Source organism: Eubalaena glacialis, chromosome 20, assembly GCF_028564815.1.
Source record: "Eubalaena glacialis isolate mEubGla1 chromosome 20, mEubGla1.1.hap2.+ XY, whole genome shotgun sequence".
Classification (NCBI taxonomy): Eukaryota; Metazoa; Chordata; class Mammalia; order Artiodactyla; family Balaenidae; genus Eubalaena; species Eubalaena glacialis.
In genome coordinates this window covers 14499715-14518791 of record NC_083735.1, presented here as the reverse complement: position 1 = coordinate 14518791, position 19077 = coordinate 14499715, and the positions used below count along the sequence as shown (strand labels likewise).

At 39.2% G+C, this 19077-nt stretch overlaps 1 protein-coding gene across 1 annotated transcript; it reads left to right on the top strand.

Moving 5' to 3' along the window:
• The first annotated feature begins 314 nt into the window (after nt 1–314).
• On the top strand, nt 315–11859 carry CCDC110 (coiled-coil domain containing 110). The gene is made up of 6 exons (XM_061177472.1): nt 315–356; nt 702–806; nt 7212–7267; nt 7535–7600; nt 8821–8931; nt 9766–11859. The coding sequence occupies exons 1-6, from the start codon at nt 347–349 to the stop codon at nt 11857–11859; spliced, it is 2442 nt and encodes an 813-aa protein (XP_061033455.1). The 5' UTR covers nt 315–346.
• Nucleotides 11860–19077: the final 7218 nt, after the last annotated feature.

The following is a 19077-nucleotide window of genomic DNA, read 5'->3' as shown; positions in this document are numbered from 1 at the left end:
TTAAATCAGAGTCTGATCGAGATCAAGTTCTGGGTCAGCAGGGGAGCGGCGGGGGTGGGGCGTGGGGGGTGGACACACCCTAGTGAGACTGTCGCTGGGCCTGGGAGGCACAGCAAAGGTAGCACGCAGCTGTCGCGGGCGCCGCTCCGGCGAGGCGGGCGTACTGCACCCCGGCCCCCGGCGCGCACCTTCCTCCTCCCCACCCCCACCCTCGCGCGCGCCCCACTGCCGCTCGCTGTGTCCCGGCCACCCCGTTACCAAGCAACGAGCTGCCCAGGCGGGAAGCAACCGAGCAGACTGCCTGGGAGAGGGGAAGGCGGTTGGAAAGAGAGCTTCAGCAGCAGAAATGAGCCCGGGTAAGAGCCGGGCCGGGGGCTGCCCTGGGAGGGGGCGCCCTGGGAAGTGGACGCGTGGTGGGGAGCGCCGCCTCCCCCCGCCCCGGCTCCTTCCCCTGCGGGGCGGGTCCCGTCTGGAGTGCGGATCTCCTAGACGAGCCGCACACCTCCGCCCGCCCCGGGAGGAAAGCACCGCCTGCGTCCCCGCGCCTGCCCTGCTTCCAGCCTCGGAGCAGCCCGGCCCGCCGCCGCGGCGTGGCCCCAGCGCGCCCTCCCGTGGCCGCTCAGCGCGCCCGCGTCCCGAATCCCCACGCCTCGCCTCCTTTCTCCCAGCAAAACCAAAAGCCGCGTACTGTTCTGTTACAGAAAAGCATCCTGAGGAAGAGGAGGAGGTTGACTGCGTTCTCCTTTCAGCACCCAAGATCCTAAATTCCTCTGAGGGGGTAAAGGAAAATGGTGGCAGTGAAATAGGTAAAACCTCCCAGGCCAAGGCTCCGATGGCAGTGATGTTTCTGCCTTTTACTATAGGCAACCAGTACGTTACCTAAATCCACTGGCCCAACTGGTGTGCTTCCAGTAACTACTCGTAAGATACTAATAATAACTAACACGGGACATTTACTTTGTGCCAGATGTTGTTCTGAGCACTTAAATGTATCAACTCATTTAATCCTCACGACAACCCTATGAAGTAGGTACTACCATTCTCCTCATATTACAAGTGAGGAAACTGAGGCACAGAGAGGTTAACTAACTCCCCAAGGTCGCACAGGCAGCAACGGACAGAGCCAGTGTTCAGCAGGGTAGCTCCAGGGTCCAGGCCTTAACCTCCATGCTGCACTGTACTGCTTCTCTGAATACCAAATAAGAATTGCTGATTTTTTGGACAGTCACTAAAAAGTTACCTATTTTTTCCAAAAGAAATACTTTTATAGTAAATATTTGTGGACTACAGGATACTGTATAGGGAGGATGTTTGAAATCATTAAAAAGCTGCCGTTTTCAAGTTCCATATAAACCATGAATAAGATGTGGGGAGGATCTGAGAACATTGGAGCTGGAGTCTCACTTCCTTGAGAGAAGCTGAAGGAGGCTACACAGCTCTCAGAGGGGCCTGGTGTTCACGTGAGACACCAGGGAAGGAGCAGAGCACCGTGGGCAGAAGGCGGTATCTAAACTGAGGGGCCACGTTGGGATCCTACAGTTGCCCATAAGCCACGCGGGACACATGGGCAATCCAGACGCAGAGGTGCTGCGACAAGTGGTGAGCCGGAGACCTGAGGTCAGGTTGGGGTTTGTCCACCTCCATAAACCGGGGACCTTCTCAACGGCCTTGTCAAGGGCTCTAAAAAAAGGGCTGGAGGGCTTCCCTGGTGGCGCAGTGGTTGAGAATCTGCCTGCCAATGCAGGGGACACGGGTTCGAGCCCTGGTCTGGGAAGATCCCATATGCCGCGGAGCAACTAGGCCCATGAGCCACAGCTACTGAGCCTGCGCGTCTGGAGCCTGTGCTCCGCAACAAGAGAGGCCGCGATAGTGAGAGGCCCGTGCACCGCGATGAAGAGTGGCCCCCGCTTGCCGCAACTAGAGAAAGCCCTCGCACAGAAACGAAGACCCAACACAGCCAAAAATAATTAATTAATTAATTAATTAATTAATTTTTTTAAAACTTGTCAAAAGATAAAGACATAATTAAAAAAAAAAAAAAAGGGCTGGAGCAGCCACACCCGGCAGACAAAAGACCCAAGACAATTGGATGCCCAGTGACCACCAGGATAAGCCACACCTCAGCAGAGGCCGCAGGGCAGTGCACTGACCTGCCCCCTCTCTGCTCTTCTGCGCCCCTCCCGCCTGCATGAGGCCAGGCAGGCCTCCCCGTGCAACGGGGGGTGATGGGAAGCCCTGAGTGGGGCAGAAAGCCCTCACAGAGAGATTAGACATGGAGACAGCTCCATACCAAGAGAGAGTGTTTAAGGTCAGAAGAGACTGAGGGAGCTTAATGTGGCAAGACCGTGTGTTCTCTAATGTGAGTGAGATGGAAGGCTCTGGAGAAAAATGCCAGCGTTCACAGAAAATGAAGTTACATACAAAATAGCACATATGCTTGTGTGAGAGTTACAGTCTTTCTTGCTAGAGCATGGCGGGTATAAGGGCAGGGACTCAATCGGTGAGAGATATTCTAAGTTAGGCACCACCAAAGATGGCAGGGACTTCCTGCTTACAGCTCAAGGCAAAACTAGGAGGTGTGACCTTGTGCCCTCCCCACTTTCTGTTCTCTTAGCTACACTTCATGGTCACCAAGTGATCCATTCGCTGGGTACTGACCAACACAACACTGACGTGATTTGCATAAATAATGCCGAATTACAAGGTCGTATATATTTCTCAGGTCTCTGATTTTAAAAGAACAAGGAGTTAGTATGTGGCGTGAAGTATATATATGGAGTGTCAGAGGTGGGTGGGGAGTGTGCAGTTTTATTTCCAATAGGAAGGTAGGAGACCTCACTTAGCAGACGACATCTGAGCAAAGACCTGAAGGAGGTAAAGGAGTAGTCAGTGCAGATTTCCGGGGGAAGAGCATTCCAGGCAGAGAGAACAGCAGCTGCAAAGGTCCCTAGGTGGGAGGATGCCTGGCATGTTTGAGGACCAGCTGGTGACGGGAGCAGAATGAGCACGGAGGAGGACAGGAGAAGGGTTCAGAGAGGACACTGGGCTTTGTAATTCCACGTAAGGATGTGGGGTTTTATTCTGAGCAAAATGGGAAGCACTGGAGAATTTGGGCAGTCATCCCTCCCTCCCATCTCTATTAGAAATTTTAAATTTACCAAATCATCATCATATTGATAATACCCTTGCTGCTACAGTAAGAGAGTAAATTTTTCTTGAGCATTTACTGTGTGCCATGCACTGTGTAAGGCTTTACCTACAAAGGAGACACTGACCCCTCACAGTGAGCGTGTGGCAAAGCCAGGATTCAAGCTGAGGCAGCCTGGCTCCATAGCTCCCATAACAAAGCCTCGTGCAGATATGCACGCTCCCCTGCTCTGTGCCTTACTATTCTCCATAGGATTCATTCCCATCTTACACACAAGATCCTTTGTTCCCCTCACATGGGCAGGGATTTTGCATATTTTGTTCACTGTAGGATCCCCAGCACCTTGGACAGTACTTGATACATAGCAGGTGCTTAAAAATAGTTGTTAGATGAATGAATGAAGGCTTGGGTAGAACAGCTCACAAGGCTTCAATAAAACAGTTACTTCTAGGAGTGAGTGTGAATTGTCACAGCAAAACTCAGTATCTGAACCTGAGAATTAAAAGGCATTGACTACAGAGTGTCTAACATCGTATATAGAATCATTACCACGTTGCATTTTTAAAACTCGTTTGTTCTCCCTGCTCTGTTAGCTACAGGTATGCCCTTAAAACTTTCTCTATACATTGAATATGACATAATCTTCTGCAGACTTGACAATTAATTCCCTATATCTTTACCTTAATTACCTCAAAAGTCATCCTGCTGATAACTATCTTGTTTTTAAATTTTGACATTTAAATATGAAACAGCTACAGAACTTAAGTTGAATATAATCTGAATATTTCTTGCAATCTGAATAGAGTATAAGCTTCTTCAGGGCTGGCACCACATCCTCTACTTAGTCTAAATACTTCCCAATAGTGTACATTTAGCAAGGACTTAATAAATGGTGACCTGTGATTGTGTTCCCTCTCCTGTGCTTCACTGATAATTTCCCTTCCAATTCTAGAATCACATAATCCTATGTGTTTCTTTAAGTATTGATGAATTTTAAAATTATCTTCCCTTTGGGAGTAAGTAGTAGCCAATGTCTCTGAATCTCATAAGAAAAACAAAAAGTTATTTTCATAGCTTTTAAAAATAGATGAATCCAACTCTCTGCCTACTCTGTATCTTCACTGAATCATATGAACTTTGCAGGAGAAAAACACTCACTTCTGAGTCATACCATGGATCTCAATGCTATTTGGAAAAGTTACTTTATTTCCCCAGTAAATGCTTTTGCAAGCCCTGTCCAAGATAACTATTCCACTCTTCTGGTTTCCTCAAATCTCCAACACCTCTCACCGCTACCTCCCAACGTGTAACATGACCTCAAACTATATGAAAAAAATAGAAGCAATCAGACCCAAACTCCCTGACCTTCAACCTTAAACTTTGCTAACCTACCGCCTGTGTCCCATATTCTCTGCTGTCCCCCACTTCAATGGAAGGACTGTCCCTGCTCAATCACAGGTCATTTCCTCCAGATCGTATCTCTCCTGGAATTCTCAAATACTCAACTTTGGCCATCAGCCTTCCTCATTCTCCAGAATTCTTCTTCTCCTCCATTTCCACTATATGATTCCCGCAGTAAGCAGGCATATTAGACGCTCTCATGGTTAAAAAAAAATTCTTCTTAACCTTCACATCTCTTCCCAAAACCCCTATCCCCACCAGGCACCTTTCCCCTGCCACAGTAAAACCAGAAAGCATTGCCCACGAACCTTCACGTTCCATCTCCCCTCGAGCCACTTCATCTGGGGTTCTGAGCTGCTCGCTGCACAGAAAGTGCCCCTGTCTAGGCCAGCAGCAGGGTCCATATTTCCCAATGCAGTGCTCATAACCACTCCCCTGACCCAGAGCCTGGATTATCCAACTGCCTGTTGACATCTCCACTTTGATGTCCAACAGAAAACTTAACTTTAACAGACCTAAACGAGTTTTCCCTAAAATATGTTCCTCCCCCACTCTTTTCCATTTCAGTAAATGGCATCATCATTCGTCCACCTGCTCTCACTAAAAACCTAGGAGTCACCTTTCCTTCCTCGACACTGGCCACATCTAATCCTCCAGCAATGCTTCATCTCCAAAACATATTTTGAATCCACCTATTTTTCTCCATTTCCCCCACTGCCATTCTAGTCCAAGATACCTTTGTCTCTCCCTTGGATTATTCCAACAGTCCTGCAACTGCTACCTTGTAATCCATTATCATGCAGGAGAGTGTCCTACAATGTTTTTAGTCAAATCAAATCATTCTCGTGATTGAAACCCCCCAAAGCTTCTCATTTCTCTTAAAATAAAAGCCAAATCCTCCAGGATGGCCTGCCAGATTCTCTCTAGCCTCACCCCGTCTCCCCCTGAACTCTTAACACACCGTGCTCCCACCTGCTCAGGAAGCTGCATCCACATGGGCTTTCTTTCTGTTCCAAATACAGGTAACACGTGCTCTGCTTCAGGACCTTGCGGTTGCCTCTGCTCTGACTCTCTTCCTACAGATGTCCACATGGCTGGCCCCTTCTTATCACGCAGCAGTCTTGGCTGAAGCCACAAGATACCAGATAGGCCTTTTCTAACCACCCTCCCCAATGCTGTCCTCACCCCCCCTCACTGTCACAGTAGCCTATTTTCTTTGTGTTATTTATCACTATTTGGAAGTATCTTGTTTATATCTTTGTTTGCTATTTTTCTGTTTACTTTTTTTAGAAGGTAGGCATAGTGAGAACAGGAGCTCCGGCTGATTTATTCATTGCTGTGTCTATAGTTAACTACAGTGGGGCACACCACGTAGTAGGCACTCAAAATCTGAATGTGTGATATTATTGAAGGAATGAACCACTTGAACATGAAACAATATTTAAGGCCAAATCATGAACTTATCAAAATTATTCTAGACTTTCAGGTAGAGATTTTAGAGCTAAAGAAGATCCCAGACCTTCCTCCCCCACTACAAAAGGACATGAACAAAAAAACCGCCAGAACACCAGCAAAAACTTCACCAGCAGTACCTGGAGAAGGAAGGGGGCACCCCCTCAGGACATAAAATTGGAGAGTGGAGGCCAAAGATGAAAACAGGTGATTCTGGCAAGGCTATCTGTAGCATGGCTCATAACTCCCTCTGACTTTCAGAGGCGATAAAGAAAGCCAGAATCCTGAAGATACTCATTAATGCACCCCTGCCCAGCCCCCACACACAGTCCATCCCTGCCCTGTGATGAAGGTGGGATTCTTCAACTGGCCAAATGGCTCCAGGCTCTGAACGACAGCAGCTCGCTCGGTGATGAGGGCCACATTGGGACTGGGTGGAAGGAAGTATACTTTGCAACCAGATTCTATAACATCTGGCAGACTGCCATTCCAAAGGAGATGCGCTGACTTCTTTAAAAACCTTCTCTTACAGCAGAAATTGTCAACCTGGGGCAAATTCTAACATAACTCTCATTTCATTCAGGACATGTTTTTTAATGTTTTTAATAAAAATTTGCAAAGCAAGTAGCCTAACATTTGGGAAAAAAGAGGAATGTATGTCAGGAAATTTGCAAACGTTATATAGTCTCTCCCCTATTGCAGATCTAAAATCTCTTTTCTAGGAAGGAACACATGGATCCTTATAGCACTTTGCTTAAGAGCATAACAAAAATTATGTTCTATTAATCCAAATTGTTTTCCATGTTAAGGAAGAAAAACATCACATGGCTGTTGCATAGGTACTGAGACCTATACAGGACTTTGCCAAGCGTCTCCCTTAACATAAGAATTGTGAATTTTTTTACCAAAAAATATAGTTTATATCCCAGAAACAAACAAAGATATCTCAGTTTGGTGTTACAAGTTAAGGGTTTATTATAAAAGTAAAACCACTATTACAACCTTAAGTAGGTGCAGTATTGTAAGTCAGATGAGAATTATCTCTTAAACTCACTATGCAGCTAGCATCGGGTTTTTCTTAATGTGAACATCAGTCTCATTATCTCTTTGCCTCACCATCCGGGAAAGCTAGGAGACTGCTTTCCATTAACATTGTTTAAAAATAACACTTAAGAATTAAATCACATAGTTTTTCAATTTTACTTTTTAGAATACGGCTGCATAACAGAATCAGAAAATCAAATCCAACCACAATCAGCACTGAAAGTGAGTATATTTCATTTTATTTTCTCAGAAAATCTGTATAAAGTCTGATCTTTCTCAGAATACTTCCTAAATATATACGGGTTTTCCACAAAAGTCTTCATCAAAATGCACTGGAGAGTGAGCAAGAATGATGAAGAATGTGAGTCACCTGACCCTCACATGATCCTTGTAATAGGCAACTTTGGGGGATTTTTTTTTTTTCATTGTAACAAAATGTATGTTCACCTAAAAATGTTCAATTTCATACCTTGTGTAATTTTGTTATAGGCCCTTCAGCATCAGCTGGAATCATTTCAGGCTCTCCGAATGCAGACTTTGCAGAATGTTAGCATGGTATGTTTCTTCTAATTTACATAGAAAATATCCAAACTTAGAATACCATCACACACTTCTAAGCTGATGATCACTAGCCAACTGATTAGTTGATATTGAATGTAATAAGGCCACAACCTATTCTAGACACAAAATTGGCAGGAAACTACATTCTGTTATACTTGCGTTTGGATATGAGCCAAAAGAAATAACACTCACTGATTTTTTTTAAAAACATATGTTTAAAGTGCTACCTATATATAGGCTACAAATAGGGACTCTCACTGTAAGTGATATAAAATCTAAGTCAAACTGACTAAGGGAAAAGTGTACTTCGTTAGCTCTAGTAACGCAAGCCCTAGGAATAGCTCACTTGGGGACGGCTTCATCCATATGATCAGGACTCTCGTCATCAGGGAACCAGCCTCACTCCTTATCTTGGTTCTGCTTTTGACAGTAACGTATTCTCAGACTCCATGTGGTAGCAAAAGGCTTGCTAGAAGTTCCGGCCCTTATCCTTCCGGATTCCAGTTAGACAGAGATGAGACCGTGCTTTTCTCTCTCAGCAGTGTGTACTGAGTTGTTGGCCTGATTCTGACAGCCCCACGTGCAGTGCTTGAAGCAATCAGTGTTCAGAGGGAGGCAACGCTCTGACTGGTTAGCTCTGGGTCACGTGCCCACCCCTTGGAGCTGGAGGAGGGATCTGTATCACCAAAGGCACATGGACTTTATCCAGAAGTAAGGGGTAGTGTTAACAGAAGGATAGGGCATGGCTCCTGGGGATACATAACACAACGCATAGTCGCTAAAGACCCAATATAAACTTCATCCTGATATTCTTGTACTAAAAGCAACTGCAGGGAAATGGGAAGAGAAGATAAAATCCTCCTGAGGCTGACAGAATAGATTCCATTCTGATGACAGAGATCAAAGACCTCTGACTTATTCAACAATGTAAAAATCAAACATCTAAAATTATTTTAATTCATAAGATTTTATTGTTTTCCTAAATTAAGTCTTTCTGATTTTATAATCATGTAGTAAAGACATACTTTTCTTAAAGATTCCTTCAATGAGAGAGATTACAATAAATTAAATTTAATTTTTATTTTATATGATGGAAAAGAATATGCATAGGAAATTTAAAGGTACCTTTCAAGTATAATATCTATTATCCTTGTGCATTCATAACTTTATAAATGTGAAATCAAAGGCTGACATTCTTAATTTCTCTTTTAAAGGTGCAGTCTGAAATCAGTGAAATATTGAACAAAAGTATTACTGAAGTAGAAAACCCACAATTTAGCTCAGAAAAAAATCTAGTATTCAGCACACGCAATGAAAAAGCTTTGGTATGTGTTTCAGTACAAAATCATTCCTACATTTAGGTACTTCAGAAATGTTACTACAACCAGTTTACCTTCACCTTTACATTCTCCCCTTCTTCAGGGCGACTGGATTGTCAAAGATGAAAATAAGGAAACTCCTGTCCTGAAAACCCTAAAAGATGTGCGTTTACCTCTGTACTTCTGCAATTTTCTTGTTTCTCTTAGGAGAGCGTGTGAGGGGCATTTGACTTAGTCCATATACCTAAAGATTCCCAAGTAAACTGAAATACACGGCAGTTTTTCTGTCCACTTTGAGTTTTTCTGCTTTTAGGACTGACTTACACCTAGAGTGAGTTCTCTAAAACAGGTCCAAACTATAGTCACTGTGTCCATACTTATCAGAACTTCACACTTTCTCTGTGAAGAGTCACAGCCCTAGATCCATTTGAAACTAGGAAGACAAGCTAAGGTTGACAAATAGCCCAGAAGTAGAAATTTTCATTTTCCTTAAACTTCCCTTTGAATTATTGCTTCTCTCTTCCCCACCTGTGTATGATGGTCTCTTGAGAAATGCTGAATTTGTATTTCTGGAATTGAGGGGTTGGCCCTTCTATCTCACCCCCTAAGGAAATAAGTGCAATTTCTAAGCAAATTGTGAACACCAGAGTTACAGATCTCAAAATAATGGTAGATTTTCTGGAGAAAATGAATCATACTTGTCAGCCTCTTTGCTGCAGAAATGGATAAAATGTTCATTCTGGTTGTAATAAAAACAATTCCTCCACAAAATATTATCTTAATTTGTTGGTCACGTAGCAAATGATAGTACATTTATAGTGTGATTTTTATTGTTACTAGCCTATAGAGAATCAAGAAGAAACCCTTTCTATGGAGAAAATTCAGCATTTTGAGGATCCTAGGACTCTTCATTCAGTAGAAGAAATATTCAGTAGTGATAGTGTTAACAGTCTCTCTCAAGGTATAAATATCCCATGCCAGATACATTTCAAGGACATATTAACTTCGACAGATAACTCAGCTTCAGAAAATTCTGACTTGAAGAATTATAATAACCTTTATAATTTCCTACCTAATGTACCTCAAAACGGGATATCTCAAGCTGATATGGTAATTGTGGATAAGTCCAGAATTACTGTGCCTTTTCTCAAGCATGGATTTTGTGAAAATTTAGATGATATTTGCCATTCTATCACACAAATGAAGGAAGAGCTTCAAAAGTCACATGATAGGGAACTGGCACTTACAAATGAACTGCAAACTTTAAAAGCTATTCCAAGGAATGGTAACTATGACCTGCCCCCCACTCACAAGGAAAAAATTAACTTTATTAAGGAAGAAAATATTGAAAGTAACTTAAATGAAGATACAAAATCAAAGAGAATTTCGGAATTAGAGGCACTAGTAAACAAATTACTCCCACTTAGGGAAACAGTGTCAAAATTCCATGTGAATTTTTGTAGGAAATGTAAAAAACTATCTAAGAGTGAAATACACAGGGGGGGAAAGAATGAGAAAAATAATAAAGAAATTCCTATCACTGACAAGAATATTGCAGATTTAAAACTCCATTCCAGAGTTCCAAGACATACACTGGCATTCTTTGACCCAACAAAATATGCAATGAAAGACAAAGAAAGACAACCATTTGCAGTAAAACAAGGATCAATAATATTTGAAAATGAGAAGACATCCAAAGTCAATTCCGTTACTGAGCAGTGTGTAGCAAAAATTCAGTACTTACAGAATTACCTGAAAGAATCTATGCAGATACAGAAAAAAGTAATGAAACTGGAGAATGAAAACCTAACCCTTAAAATGAAAATTAAACCTCTTGTCTTTATCACACAATCTCTGATACAGAAAACTGAAATGTATGAAAAACAACTTAAGACATTGGTTGAAGAAAAGAACACTATTCAGTCCAAGTTAATTAAAACAGAAGAAGATGGCAAAGAATGTCTTAAAGAATTGAAAGAAATAATTAGTAACTATAATGTTCTCCAAGGACAAAATAAAACCCTAGAAGAAAAAAACAGTCAACTTTCTTTGGAGAAGCAACAAATGATAGAAACATTAGAACAACTAAAAAGTAAGGAACACCAAACTCAAAGTGACATGGCCATTGTCAATAATGAAAATAAACTACTGATCACAGAAATGGAATCAATGAAAACAAATATTCTATTGATACAAGAGGAAAAAGAAATGTTAGAGGAAAAAACATACCAGCTTCTAAAGGAAAAAGGCTCACTTGAAAATGAACAAAAAGAAAACCAGCTAGAGATAATGCAGCTAAAAGAGAAAGAAAGATTGGCAAAAACTGAACAAGAGACACTTCTTCAAATAATAGAAACAGTTAAAAATGAAAAGCTTAATCTTGAAACAACCTTACAAGAATCTACTGCTGCAAGAGAAATGATGGAAAGAGAAATTGAGGACATTCAAACATACCAATCTACCGCCAAAGAGAATTTTCTGCAAGAAATAAAAAATGCAAAATCAGAAGCAAGTATTTATAAGAATAGTTTGTCAGAAATGGGCAACGAATGTGAAATGTTATCAAAAATGTTAATGGAAATTAAAACTGATAATCAGATTCTAAAAGAACTAAAAAAACATAGTCAAGAAAGTATAAAATTTGAAAACACCATCAGTAGACTTGAGGAAGACAAAATACTTTTAGAAAACTATGTAAGAAGTATAGAGAATGAAAGGGATACCTTGGAATTTGAGATGCGGAATCTTCAAAGAGAATATTTAAATCTAAGTGAAAAAATCTATAATCATCATATTGACCTATCAAAAATGGGTTACATTTCAAGAAGAGAGAAATTCCATCTTGACATCTATGATATTTATGAAGACACCTCTAGTCCTAGGAGCAGGCCTTTAGCCCCTGATTTGAAAGGTATGTATATCGTGGTGGATTAGTAGAAATATGTTTAAGATTCTTTTAGCCTATCGGGCATTAGCCAGAGGACAGTAACAAGAAGGTAAGTACAATTCAGTTTTTTAAGATTTGAATCCAGTTTATTATATAGTGGAATTATTTAGAGATTTTGCTCTTTTGATAAAATTCATGTTATTTTATTTATACTACTTCTATACATTGTATATGACCAAAGCAACTTCAGCAGCAAACAGGGATTTTTTTTAATTATTATTTTTCTGCAATACACTTAGAAGTCCAACCTTTTAAAAAATTCTTCTTTTTTTCCAGGAATTCCAAGTAAACCATATCAATTGCTTCCATCCAAGCCATGTAAATAAATTTCTAAAATCAATGTTTCAAAATCCTTTGTCCAAGTACCTTTTTCAACAAAAACTTTTAAATTCACTTTTACATGTGATTACAATTACCTTATAATTGATTAGACTAGTTTTTTTAAATTCAAAATTGGAATTAGGTATATATTTTTATGTTGTCAAGAACTGTAAACATTCTGAGACTTTATCCAACTTGTAAGCTAATATGTTAGCCTGACAGTTTCATGGGTTCTAGTGGAAGACATGAGACTCCTGGGTCAGAGATAAAGGACAGTTTGTTGCTCACAGCATTAGCAGGAGCCAGAGTAACAGCACTTTCGCATGGGTTCTCCAAGCCCCAGTTCCTATAGGCAACGTGAAAAGGGTCACACAGTGGTTGCGTTACAAGAGAAAACTCTGAGCTTAGGGAACCATTACTTTTCTGAGTGCAGTTAAGCATGCCTGCCCTTTGCTCTAGATGGAAACATTACCTTTATTAGACAGGACAGTTGAATACCTGTCCTTGCTCCAGCAGAGACACTATCTCTAGCTTCCAAGACTGCTTGTTATACAAATAAACTTACTGAATTTTGTCAAATGCTTTTTCTGCATTTTATTGAGGTGATCCTGTGTTTTCCCCCTTTAATCTGTAAATGTGGTGACTACATTGATTAATTTTGAAACATTACACCAACCTTGAGTTGCTGAGATAAACTTCATCAGATATCATGTATTATCCTTTTAACATACTTCTGGATTCAATTTGACAATATTTTGTTAAAGATTTCTGCTTCTATGTTCAGGATATTGGTATCTATATTATTTTCTTTTTATGTCTTTATCTGATTCTGGTGTCAGGAAAATCCTGGCCTCATAAAATATAAGGTCAGGTTTTCCAAGAGGAAAGTGTTCCCTCCTCCTCTATTTTCTGAAAGGATTAGTGTAGAATTGGTATTATTGATATTACTCCTTTCTAAATACATAATGTAATTCACCAGAGAGGCTGGAGTTTTCTAAATGGAAAGGTTTTACACTGCAAAATCAACCCCATTAATAGATATAGAACTATTCAGATTTTCTATTTCTTCTTGAATCAGGTTTGATCATTTGTTGTTCTGAAGAATTTGTACATTTTACATAAGTTCTCAAGTGTATTGGCATAAAGTTGTTTATAATATTCCTTATTATCTTTTTAATGTCTAGAGGACCTGTGATGTCCCATCTTTCACTTCTGACATTGATAATTTGGGGTTCTTGTGATTCTTTGGGCATCTTGGATGTGGATTTATAATTTTCATCACACTTGGAAATTTTCAACCATTATTTCTTTAAATCTTTTTCTCTCTGCTCCTTTCTGAGATGCAATAACACATATGTTAGACTGTTTGATATTGCCCTAGAACTCACTGGTATTATTTTCATTTGCTTTTCCGTCTTTTTCCGTGTTTCACTTTGGTTACTTTCTATTACTATATCTTCAAGTTCACTAGTTTTTTCTTTTGCCATGCCTAATTTTCTACTATTCCCACTTACTGAAGTTTTTCATTTCAGTTATCTTATTTTTCATCTCTAGATTTTCCATTTGGTTCTTGTTTATAACTTTCATTTTTCTTTCCAATATGTTCATATTTTCCTTTAAATACATTAACATGGTTCAAGTAGCTATTTTAATGTCTTTATTTGCTAATTCCATCTTCTCTACTATTTGGGGGTTTATTTCTATGGACTGATTTTTCTCCCAGTTATGGGTCATATTTTCTGGCTTCCTGGCATATCTAGTATGCCAAAAATCCACCTGGAAGATGGGTTTTTGTGAATTTTACATTGTTGATTGTCCGAATGTTGTTGTTTCCTTTACAGATTGTTGGAATTGGTTGTGTTAGGCATTACATTACTTCTGCTTCAATTTGGTGCTTTCGAGGCTTGTTTTTTAAACTTTTATTAGGGTGGGTGTAGAGTAGCCTCTAGTCTACTCTAGATCCTCTGGAACCACCACTGAATGCAGAGAGGTGATAATGTCCCAGCCTTGAATGGTTCCTGGCCTTCTGTGAGCTGTGGGAACCATGACAGGTCCATGTTGTTCTTTGTCCTGCCTCATGTTGTTCTTTGTTCTGCCTCAAGGAATTTAACCTTACGCATGCCTGTCTTAGATGTCAGCAGGGTTAAGGGGATTCCTATGCGGATTTCTGAACTCTTTTCCTGTGTAGATCTTTCCTCTCTAGAACTCAACCCCACAAATCCGAGCCACTTTAGATTCCCTGGTTCCAATTTCTGTCTCAACTCAGCAAGGCTACTATACTTTGAGATTCCAAGTCCTCCATCCTCTCCAGTCCAAAAGTGCCTCCAGACAATAAGCAATTGCAGGGCTCACCTCAATTGTTTCCTTTTCCTCACAGATCACAATCCTGCACTGTCTGTGTCCAGTGTCTAAAAAGAGTTGTTATGTATGTTTTGTACAGTTTTTAATTGCCTAAAGAAGAAGCATAAATCTGGTTCCTGATACTCTATCTTGGCTAGAAGCCATTTCTGGGTAGTCAAGTTTGGGAAGTTTGGAAAATCAAGTCCTATGAACAGACAGAACACAGTGTTGACTTTTCTAGGTAGCTGGTATATGTAGGTATGTTTTTCCACCAGATCTCCCCCAACTATAAAGAAGATGCCTGTAACTATGAGTATGTGTGTACAGGGCTATTGACCAGAATAGAACCAGAATTATTCTTATTGGAGTAATAATGCCAGAACAAGAACCTTACTCTTGTCCCAATTCTCCTTAGGTAGCTCTTCAGAATGTTCAGAGGCAAGATGCTTAGTTTTTCATCTGAGGGTAAAATTCTGGGTTGCCTGAACTGGGAAAGCACTGAGGATGGGAAGGAGGTAGGAGGAAAAAAAGAAACTGACGGAAAAAGTCTTTCCTAAACACACTTTTAATTAAACATTTTTGGCTCTATTCTTACTTTTTTTGTCTACAGAATTTTTTTGAAACTCCTTATTCTCTGATGATCCCCTTATGAGTCATTTTTCTGGACTCATTATTTTACTATTGTGTTATTAGGGTCAGAGGAGAGCCAGCAAATAAGTGTGTTCTGCCTGCCAGTTTTAATTGGAAGCCCCTAATACATTAGTGTTTTTGATTATAGTATAAATAGCTTCTTAGTATATTTTTGCTTAGAACAAACATCCTCTTTCAAATTTTCACGACATATTTTAATGTTTTGTCTTCAAAATAAAATTTAAAATTAGCTAGTCAAGTTTTATTGTTTTTATTCTGTAGGGATTTTTATTAAATTGCATTAAATTTATTGATATATTAAAGATAAACAGCAAGTTTACAATATTTAGTCTCCCTGGAACATGGTCTATTGCTCCGGCCTCCTTTTATATCTTCATTTTAATCCTAAGTTTCCATAGTTCTTTTCCTATTGTAAATAGAGTAGTTTTCACATTTCCTAATGGACATATGGAAAAAACTATCTTTTTTGCAGATCATTATATACATGTTTATTGTACAATTTTATTAGTTCAAATATCTTTCAATAGATTCTTTTTACATTGTAGGTAAATAACTATATATCACCTGCAAGCAATAATATTGTCTTTTTCTAATATTTATTTCCTCGGGATTTTTTCTTGTCTTCCTGCATTAATATATTTATATTAATATATTTTCCAGGGCAGTGTTTGTCTTGTTTATGGCTCAAGCTTAATGTCTGTTATGATTGTGATAGATATACTTTAGAAAGTAAGGAAGGTTCTTCCTAATCATCACATCCTAAGAGGTTTTAAGTGGAAAGAGTATTTAATTTTATCAAATGGCTTTTTAGCATCTATTAGGGGAACATGTATTTTTTTCATTTTAATATATTGAAGAACTTTATTATAATAATAGATTCACTCATGTCAAGCTATTTTAGCAGTCATAGAATGATAAATCATTTTATGTTCATTTAAAATGTGGATTCCATTGGCTTGTATTTGATTTAGGATTTTTTTTAATGAGTTAGAAATATTATTTTCCTATTTATGTTATCCTTGTCCAGTGATGCTATCCTCATAAAATAAATCAAAACTCTTTTCATATTTTTCTATGATCAAAACAATTTAAATAACAAAAGATTTCTCTGTTCTGAAGATTTGATAGGATTTAGCTCCTTAATAATCTAGACACAGTACCTTTTGGCTACTAAGTTTAACTATTATTTCCATTTTTTCTACCCTTATTGGTCCATTCATGTTTTCAGTTCTTGTTGAATTACTTCTGGTAACATTTCATTTTCAAATGTATTTGACATGGAATTGTACATGTTTTAACTGTTGCTACATCTGTGGTTAAATCTATTCCTTACTCAGTGTATAGTTTGTATTCTCTCTTACCTCTCTTTTTTTTCTAGGCGGGCTTTTCAAAAAATCAATTTTAAGTTTTTCAGATCTACTTTTCAATTGGTTGTTTTTCTCTCTCTTTGAATTATTTTATTTGATTTTCAATCTTTTTCAAATATTAACATCAGCGTGTAAGCCTGTCAATTTTCCGTCTGATTAATTCTTTAGCTTTGGTGTTTTGTTTGTTTTTTTTAAACATCTTTATTGGAGTATAATTGCTTTACAATGGTGTGTTAGTTTTCTGCTTTATAACAAAGTGAATCAGCTATACATATACATATATCCCCATATCTCTTCCCTCTTGCGTCTCCCTCCCTCCCACCCTCCCTATCCCACCCCTCTAGGTGGTCACAAAGCACCGAGCTGATCTCCCTGTGCTATGCGGCTGCTTCCCACTAGCTATCTATTTTACGTTTGGTAGTGTATGTATGTCCATGCCACTCTCTCACTTTGTCCCAGCTTACCCTTCCCCCTCCCCGTATCCTCAAGTCCATTCTCTAGTAGGTCTGTGTCTTTATTCCCATCTTGCCCCTAGGTTCTTCATGACTTTTTTTTTTTTTTAGATTCCATATATATGTGTTAGCATATGGTATTTGTTTTTCTCTTTCTGACTTACTTCACTCTGTATGACAGACTCTAGGTCCATCCACCTCACTACAAATAACTCAGTTTCATTTCTTTTTATGGCTGAGTAATATTCCATTGTATATATGTGCCACATCTTCTTTATCCATTCATCTGTTGATGGACACTTAGGTTGCTTCCATGTCCTGGCGATTGTAAATAGAGCTGCAATGAACATTTTGGTACATGACACTTTTTGAATGATGGTTTTCTCAGGGTATGTGCCCAGTAGTGGGATTGCTGGGTCATATGGTAGTTCTATTTTTAGTTTTTTAAGGAACCTCCATACTGTTCTCCATAGTGAGCTGTATCAGTTTACATTCCCACCAACAGTGCAAGAGGGTTCCCTTTTCTCCACACCCTCTCCAGCATTTATTGTTTGTAGATTTTTTGGTGATGGCCATTCTGAACAGTGTGAGATGATATCTCATTGTAGTTTCGATTTGCATTTCTCTAATGATTAATGATGTTGAGCATTCTTTCATGTGTTTGTTGGCAATCTGTATATCTCCTTTGGAGAAATGTCTATTTAGGTCTTCTGCCCATTTTTGGATTGGGTTGTTTGTTTTTTTGATATTGAGCTGCATGAGCTGCTTGTAAATTTTGGAGATGAATCCTTTGTCAGTTGCTTCATTTGCAAATATTTTCTCCCATTCTGCGGGTTGTCTTCTCGTCTTGTTTATGTAGCTTTGGTTTTTTATTATGTATTGATCTCAGTTTTGAGTAATAATTGGGAAGTTAGCAAGACAATGAAAGGCATAGGGTATTCCAGGTAAGGAAAAGCATGTGAGCCATCATAATAGCTCAGAACAACATGTCACTTGCAAGGAATTACAAATAATTCAAGGTGAAGGCGAAAGATGATTAAATATGGCCACCATAGTATATTCATTCATTCAATCAACAAATATTTACTGAGTGCCTACAAAAAGTGTCAAGTGCTATGCTAGGTGCTAATAACCATAAACAAAATAGATACGGTTTTACAGTACTTATGATATCACAGAAGATACAGGCTAATAAATATTATAAACGTGAAGTTAGAAGGTGTTATTTGAATACTTAACAAGGGGACCTAACCTCATCTCAAAGATCAGCAAGGCCTTACTTAAGGAAGAAACATTTTTAGAAGGGATCTGAAAGTCTACAAATTGGAGTTAGTAAGGTAAGAAGATGATGGATGGTGGGAAAAGTTCCAAGCTATAGAAAGTGGATAAATCCCTCCCAGGCAAGGGACAGCATGTCTGTCATTATAAAAAGTGAAATAAATCTACCCTAAGTAGAATGAAAAGAGCAAAGAGTAACAAGAAATAAAGGAAAAGAAATGAGTCAAGTCTCGAAGAGCCTTTTAACCCTGATATAGATTTTGCCTTTATCTTAAGGATAATGGGAATCCACTAAAGGGTTTTTAACTTAGTGAAGTAGTGGATTGGATGGTAAAGGGAGATGATTTCTGAATAATTTCAAGATTTGTTTTAAGTTACATGATATTTGGAAGCACAATTTACCGAGAGAGGGAATAATTAATGAGGAGCTAATTTAAGAGGTAAAAATGATAGATTTCATTTTGGAAGCGTTACATTTGAGCTCTCTAGGAGATCTTTTTAAAAAGAAAAAAGATGTCTTGTAGGCAGTTATACACAGAACTCTGATTCAGGATAATGTTGTACGCTGGAGGTATGGTTTAAAGCTTAATTAAATTGCTCCAATTTACCCAGCTAGTCATAGGTTGAGCCTGGCTTATTATTAAAACACAGTCCACAATATTAACATACAAAAGGAGCAAGCAATCTCTGAAGAAGCAGGGTAAGGTTTCCAAAAATACACTACGCTACTGCTTAACATTCCCTCCAGTTCCTGTTGGAGCTTCTTATTGATCTAAGTCTCTCTCAAAGTTAAGCA

Excerpts from the sequence above, each read along its gene's own strand:
- CCDC110 (XM_061177472.1), top strand. Across the intron at positions 807-7,211 it reads AAATGGTGGCAGTGAAATAG|AATACGGCTGCATAACAGAA; the intron begins GTAAAACCTCCC and ends TTTACTTTTTAG. Across the intron at positions 7,268-7,534 it reads AACCACAATCAGCACTGAAA|GCCCTTCAGCATCAGCTGGA; the intron begins GTGAGTATATTT and ends ATTTTGTTATAG.